The following is a 7,618-nucleotide window of genomic DNA, read 5'->3' as shown; positions in this document are numbered from 1 at the left end:
AATCAAATAATTTCTGAAACAGAATTATTTGCAAAAATTCTTTTCTATTGATTATTATAAGTCAATAGATAATAATAAATAAATAAAATACTAGTTAGTGTGCACAATTCGCTGCATGTCATTTCAAAGAACAAATATTTGTTGTAGTATTCCTTCAAAATGTAATAACTTGTTCTGCCTCTGAAATGACTTATTATGGAAATACAATTTTCTTGGGAGTCAGATTGGGCTCGTCGCCTTGTCGGTGGAAAAGGATCTGTGTCTCTGAGTGACAGTGGTGTTATATATACATGACCCTCCATAAGGCGTCTCACATAGATGATATAATATCAAATGTTTACTGTAAACACAGCTGTAATGCATTTATTCTGCTCAGTAGTGAACACTGTAACCCATCAAACTGGGAACCCTGCTCCTGTGTGTGTGCGCGGTTAATCTTCTGATTTGACACTGTGTGTGAGTAAAGACAAAGCCTTTAAAACAGCACTTATCGCTGGCTCATCCTGTCGCTGTTAAATGCACAAATAATTCAAACAGCAAAATAAACAAGTGAGCTATCGATTTCCCAGAGTGCAGCGGCTTGCTTATCGTCCGCCCAGCGGTAAGAGCTGACACATTCTTCATTAAAAAAAATTGGATTACAGTTGCCTCTCTCTCTCTCTCTCTCTCTCTGTCACTCACTCAAGCATACACAACCACACAACTGAAAACCGTCAGCAAATATACAATTTCATTGTTTTATTTGTCTCTCTTTTTTTTTTGTTCATTCCTTCTCCCATTATGCCGATCATTTCAGATTAGAGACATCTGAGGGTTTGCACTTTATCACACTGCCTTCAAGTTTTCATTGATATTTACTGTATGGAAGCCCATTTCCACTTCATAGTAATGAGTGACATTGTGATAATTGTGATAAAGCATTTAAAATAAGTTATAAATTCACATGATAAGATTTAAAGTCACAGTTTTACTTTGAGTTTGAAATGTGTTTCCATACATATTCACGAGATCACACTGTAAAATGTGTTCAATTGAACTGGATTTTGACATTTTATTTTACGGTCTTCTAGGATGCTGAAAGCTAAATCAAATTAGCCAAAAGATTCCATACAAGCTTATATGTTGTTGTCTGTACGCATTTTATCTACTGTTGATGAAAAATAGCAATACAGTTTGCCTGAAATTACTACGCATTTAGCCAGTTAATGAGGTGAGCAACAAAACTACATTTCCCATCATTCTATGTGGCAGATAATGATAAAATACATAAATAAAGCATCAATTACACCCCTAATGCACAATTTCCTCTTCATTTTGGTGCATTAGTGCTAAAGAGCTTTCTGTCTTTATGAACTGTAAGAGAGACATAAAAATGAAATCGCTCAACGCATCCATTTTATTTCGACCAAAAATGCACATCGCATCATAATTACGGCCTCCGAGCTCGTAAATAGGAACATCCCAGGAGGACTTGAAGGCAGCACACACAGATTACAGGCGAAAGAGAGCGTCTGGGTCATTGAAAGAAAACATCAAAGAGAACCAAACGCAAATTTGCTGTTGTGTGTGTCTAGGCTTGATGTGCTAATGAGATGTTGATCACGTGATCACACCTTTTTTTTCCACACGTTGGTCTCATTTGTTTTCTCCACCCTTCCTATCGCTCAGCGGTGGAGGACAGAAAGCTGTTCATCGGCATGGTGTCGAAGAAATGCAATGAGAACGACATCCGGGTCATGTTCTCTCCCTTCGGACAGATCGAGGAGTGCCGCATCTTGAGGGGACCAGACGGACTCAGCCGAGGTGAGACACACGCACCTACTGTATATATATATATATTTATATAAATCAGGGTTTCGACATGTGTTTCTACTTTTTAAAAGGAAGCATATGGTGGAAAACAAGATTTTTCTTTCTTGTTTGAAATAATTGCTCTAACAATCTCAACGCAAATGTGAAACTAACACTATGAGCTAAGCAGGTGAAGGAATTGCAATGAAGAATCACACTGGGTAGCCACGCCCACAGTGAAACCTCATTGGTCAAATAAAGCATTCCATGTATCTACATATTTAATGACAAATATGTACTGATTGGCAGTGATTGTTTTGCGTCACTCAGAATTTTCACTTTCTATGGGGACACACTGGACTGGACAGCGGCAAAAACGTAAGCTCATTAACATATGCCCGCCCACATTTATACATCCACACCTATTCAGTATTCAGCCGCTTTTGCCGTCCTGACGAACAACAGGGTGAGCTACCAACACAATCTCATGGCAGTTTGTAACTATTTTACGTTTTTGACTAATCGTATTCATTTATACGATCTTATTCATATGTTTTCGTACAATCTGCTTACACCCAATGATGTTAGGCTTACGTTTTCTCCAAAAAAAACATACACATTGTACAAATGTATAAAAAATCGCCACCTCGTAAAAATAGTTAGGTTTTCTCGTGAGATCTAGTTGGAACTACAGCAGACATATAACCAATCATAACAGGGCTCATGTACATATAGAAGTCTTAAAGGTACAGTAGCAAAATCAGCCCTGTTTCGTTATACAGGTCACAGTAAAAACTAGTGTTTTTGGTTCAAGAAACGTATCGAATAATTAGGGCTGTAAATGTCTGAAAATGTTTAATCAAAGTAATTACATGATGTGCCGATTAATTAATTATTCGCACATCAAATTACCCCCATAAGATAATTTAAAGTCATTATTGTGTTGAATGAGAAAAGCATCAAATAGACATTACAAAAAGTAGCTTTAGAAATAAATATGTTATATAATTAAACAGAATTTATTACACACAAACTTTTAGGCTGCAACGCCCATTATTTTGGCCAACTGACCTCCATTGTAAGTGAAAATAAGTCACTTTTTAAGTCACTTAGCCTTCAAATTGTGCACAATCTAATCAAAGGTGGTGGTTATAGATACTGGTTAGTGTTTTTTTTTTTTTTTTCAGTTTAGCAAAGTCAGTCTCTCGCTCTGTGTGTGAGATTGTTCGATTTCTTCAAGTGTGGTACATGATAGTGTTGAAGATTTTTTCCAGCTTGATGTAACCTGTAGGGAATTACACCGTACCTCCATCTTCCCACAGTGCTCTGCTTTCGCATACAGCCCTCTTATATCATTCGTTTATCCTCCTCATCCACTCCTCTAGTCGTCCCTCCATCCTCCGCTCATTCGCGCTACTCCTCCGCAGTCCTTATTTTCCGTCTTTCCCTCCTGTCCTCATGAATATTTTAATTCCACAGGAGATTAACTTTATTCCCTGAGCTAGTGGTTGGAGATATATTCGAAATGCTTCAATGAGAGGAACTACCACCCCCCTCCCATAAAAAAGGATTGGATGAATAAATAGATGAGTAAATGTGTACGTAAATGAGGTGTACGCTAAATCCCATGGAATAGGATGACTTTACCAGGACTCTCGCATCGCTATTAAAGCGGTCTATCAATCATCATTGAACTTCACTATTAATAAAATATAGATCAGGCCACATGTGAGCGCAGTGCCCTGGGAGCTACCCCACTTTCTTCAAAAAAACTCATCTCTCGCTCTCTCTGTCCCTCCGTATAGCACCGTATCCCTCGTTTATTCCCTTTCGATGACACTGACAGTTATTTATACCTTTGTTTGCATTGTTTTCGCCACAACTACGGCAAAAAATATACAGTCACTCAGTCATTACTGCGAGAAAAATACCTGACCAATACATGAATTAAAGTAAAAATTATTTTAAGATGTGAAAAGAAAAAAACATGGCACAGAAAATCAGTTCCCTGTGACAATTATGCCGTTTTGCTCTCATTATGCGAAAATAATTTGACCCCAGAATGCTACGACTGACCAATCACCATCAAGTATTCCAGAGGGCTGCGGAATAAGAATAATTAATCGCTTTCTTTGGAAACTCTTTCATTCGGTCTCCTCGTTAACGGCTTATCATCTCAACAGATCAGAGTTCTGTCGAACAGTGAACGAACTCTGCAGTCGCAGGTCAGCAAAACCGAGGACTTTGAGAGTTGAAAGAAAAAGTTTTTTTTTTTTTTTTTGCGTTTCACCGCCACGAGATGGTTTCTCTAGGGTTTCGCACCAAGCCAGTGCCCACAAATATCACCATTCGAGTGTCCAAAGCTGCTTTAATGATGAGGCTAATTAAACAACTCTATAAATAAACAGCCTTTCATTGCGCTTTCACTCGTGGCGGTGCTCCGGTTCACTTGCCGGGGCCAGATTCACCCGCTCTGAAGACAGAAAGGAGGTTGTATTGGAGTGATAGCAAGGAGGGAGATGCTAATGAGAAAAGAGAAGAAAGGTAGGTCCGCTAGAGCAGGTGGCTGGTGCCAGCAGATATACAGCGCAACCGTGTGGTTCTAACACTGTATTGCAGGCCACAATTATTGCGGACTTCAAGTCACGTGGGTTATTAACATGATGCTATTTTTATTTCATTTCATTTAGTCAAAAATGCATTTTATACATACAATAAATACACCTCTTCAATGAAGAGCATCTTTTAATTTCTGAATTAAAATTAATTTTTGGGTGGGGTGTGGTAAGGGATGTTGCTTAATGTTTTTGTTTTATTTATTTATTTTGTCCGTCAAATCAAAGTTTGATTCAAATCATATGGTGCAACCAACATATTGCAGACCAAAGTAAAATATTAAAATAATTCTTAAAATATGAAATAATTAGACTTTATTACAAGGCAAGCTTAGTTCAGGTTGTAAAATGTCATGTGGTGCAACTCCCCAAACACTAAATTATATTTATAAATCAATAATGAATGATTTTTGTTACCGTTTACTAGTATTATTATTTTAATAATAATTACGATTCACATTTATATTATTGGATACACAAATATTATTCGTTTTTACTTGGTTACACCACGTTACACCACCTTGTGACATGGCATTTGGTGGTTGAGGTGGTTGAGGAGAGATCCCCTGATATGATTGAAAAGCGCTTTGGGTGTACAGTAGTGCATATGAAAGCGCTATATAAATGCCTCATTCATTCATTCATCTACAATGTATTTTTTTCAAAATGGTATTTTTTTAGACATAAATCCAACTCTAAAAACGTGTGCAACTGAATTATTTATTTTTATAAACATTTTTGAATACTCTTATATGTCATTGACCATTTATGAGACGAGCAACCACTATGTCCTCATTTCCAGTATGGATGTCAAGATTTTCTTGAAGAATCATGATGAAATCATAGTGGTATTGATCATAAGTTGTAATCATGAATGTTGCATGCACTGTATTTCGTATGCAAATTATGCACTGTGGGTGAAGAATAACGAAAGCTTTCCAGAAAGTACTACTTATTTAACCAGATTATAAGCTGTCCATCATTGTCCATGGAAGCATTAGAATATTGCAGTATAGGAAAAAAGAGAAAATAGTATAAAATTGACAAGCATGTTCATGTTATTCGGGCCGACAACACATCACATCGTAAATAGTTTCCAAACTTAAAAGAAAGCACTCGAAGGAAGCATTTATGAAAAGACAGGACGACAAGTCTTTTGTTCTTTCTCCTCCTCCATCTTTCACTCCTCTCTCAGCGCATTCGCATATGTAGACGTGTAAGAAGTAGTTAACCCATTAACTAGACTGTCCATGCATGTGAGCATGTCTGTGTCCTCAATATGTATAAATCTGCTGGACTGCACAGTAGAGTAGAGCTCTTCAAACAGGGTTGCGATTTCCCCCAGCATGCCTCCATATGGCCTGTTCTTCTGGCTCCCGCTTAAACCACTTTGATTCCAAGACTCCTTGTCCCAGATGCCATTGCAAGCTCCCCCGAAACACACACTCGCCTCCAGGGATTACTCGGCTTGATTATACAGTTATTTAAAAGTGAATATTACATATTTAAGGGTCTGTTTTTTTAATGTATTTTATTTTTTTGTATGCATTTATGTACAGATGAATAAAAATAAAAATAAAGAAAGAAATGGGTTGGTGGGGATGTTAAAAGTACGATACTAAAATCATTTTGAGTGAAAATATTGTTCCTTTGGCCTTTAAATTCAGCTTATGTCGATAATATTAACAAACAATAATATTGAGAGGAAAAAGGAAGTCACTCACTTTCATTCACCTTTGAAGCACAAATTAAAATATTTGTAATGAAACTTGAGACACTTCTGTCCCTCAGTTGAAAGTCCATTCCACCAAAACTTTTTACATCTTAAAAGTAATTGATGACCAAATTTTCAATTCTGATTGAACTAACCCTTAAATTTATTATTTATATTAATTTAAAAAATTTAAATAAAAGTGTCATGTTTTTGTTGTGGTATCAAAATTGGAATCATGAAATTTCACTAGCATTGGTATTAACAATTGAAATATTGGTTTCGCAGTAACCCTACAGGTAGAGTTGGGGCGTGACAAAGTATGTGTGTGTGTATGTGATGACACTAGCCACACACTCTAACCCCATAGCCATCACACCAAACAAAACTAAAGAACTGATACCATTGCTGATAGTCATTTTGTTGAGTGTGTATTTTGAGATGTTGAATGTTGAATGTTTATCTGAAGCTGAATGTTGAATGTTGATTGTTCTATTCTAGCAACTGTATAGCACTGTTGTCTGCTGTGTTCTTTGTACGATCTTTGTTTTTTGGCTTTATAACAACCTGTCCAACCCTTTTGTCTTGTTTTGTTTCTCTCTCGTCTCTCCTCCTTCCTCTCCTCTCCTCCCTCCCTCCCTCCCTCCCACGTCCCTCCCCTCCTTCCTGCAGGATGTGCGTTTGTCACGTTTTCTACCAGGGCTATGGCACAGAATGCAATCAAAGGCATGCATCAGTCTCAAACCATGGAGGTACTGTACCCTTGTCTTCTCTCTCTCTCTCTCTCTCTCTCTCTCTCTCCTCTGTTCCAAAACCTAGTGAGCTACTGTATGTACAGTAGGCATCATTTTAAGGGTGTGCTCCCCTTGCAAAGGTTGTTCCAACCTACTTTTGGACATCCTTCTAATACAATAATGCATTGTGCTGAGCTCAGTGAAAAAATTCCAAGATGCCCTACTATGATATGTCCGTTATAAATAGAATTAATTCAGATCCATGTAGCATCAGTAATGCCTAATTAAAAGTCACCAATTTAATTTATGCTTAGTTGTTGTAGTGCCATTGTTAGCTTATCAGCTTCCATCTGAAAATAGTGAACAATACCCATGATCTTGATACTAAAATAATCCATTCAGTACTGCAAAGGATGTAAATAAATAGTTCTAATTCAAATTCAAATTCAAACTATTTTACCCAATCTTGTGTGCTATTTTTGTTTTATTTATTAGTGTTGAGTTGTTAGCTTAGCAGCATGCTAATACCAAACTCCATTAAAGTCAACGGTGAGTTAAGTTGCATGAGTGAGGAGAGCAATTTGCATGACACACAAGTTGCTGTCGATAGAGCATTCCAAATACGAAAGTATTGTTGTTAGCTTAGCAGAATGCTAATGGTACCATTGTACCATTTTTCTGGATGCTCTACTTTGTTTTGCTTATTAGAATATCGGTGTTAGCTTAAGAGCATGCTAATCCCAAACTCTAAAGTACATGATGTATGG

At 37.2% G+C, this 7,618-nt stretch overlaps 1 protein-coding gene across 27 annotated transcripts in view; it reads left to right on the top strand.

Annotated features, from left to right (window-relative positions):
- celf2 (cugbp, Elav-like family member 2) overlaps positions 1-7,618 on the top strand; it is a 148,926-nt gene that overhangs the window by 115,454 nt on the left and 25,854 nt on the right. For all 27 annotated transcript variants that reach the window (XM_082168230.1, XM_082168228.1, XM_082168250.1 and 24 more), the window contains 2 exons: positions 1,669-1,803; positions 6,790-6,869. In XM_082168230.1, the coding sequence (XP_082024356.1) occupies positions 1,669-1,803; positions 6,790-6,869 (215 nt within the window). The remainder of the gene's footprint in view (positions 1-1,668; positions 1,804-6,789; positions 6,870-7,618) is intronic.

Source organism: Leuciscus leuciscus (genome assembly GCF_965113295.1).
Source record: "Leuciscus leuciscus genome assembly, chromosome: 4".
In the NCBI taxonomy this organism is placed as follows: Eukaryota; Metazoa; Chordata; class Actinopteri; order Cypriniformes; family Leuciscidae; genus Leuciscus; species Leuciscus leuciscus.
Note: the sequence above shows the minus strand (reverse complement) of the source record. Positions and strands in the feature narration are given on the sequence as shown.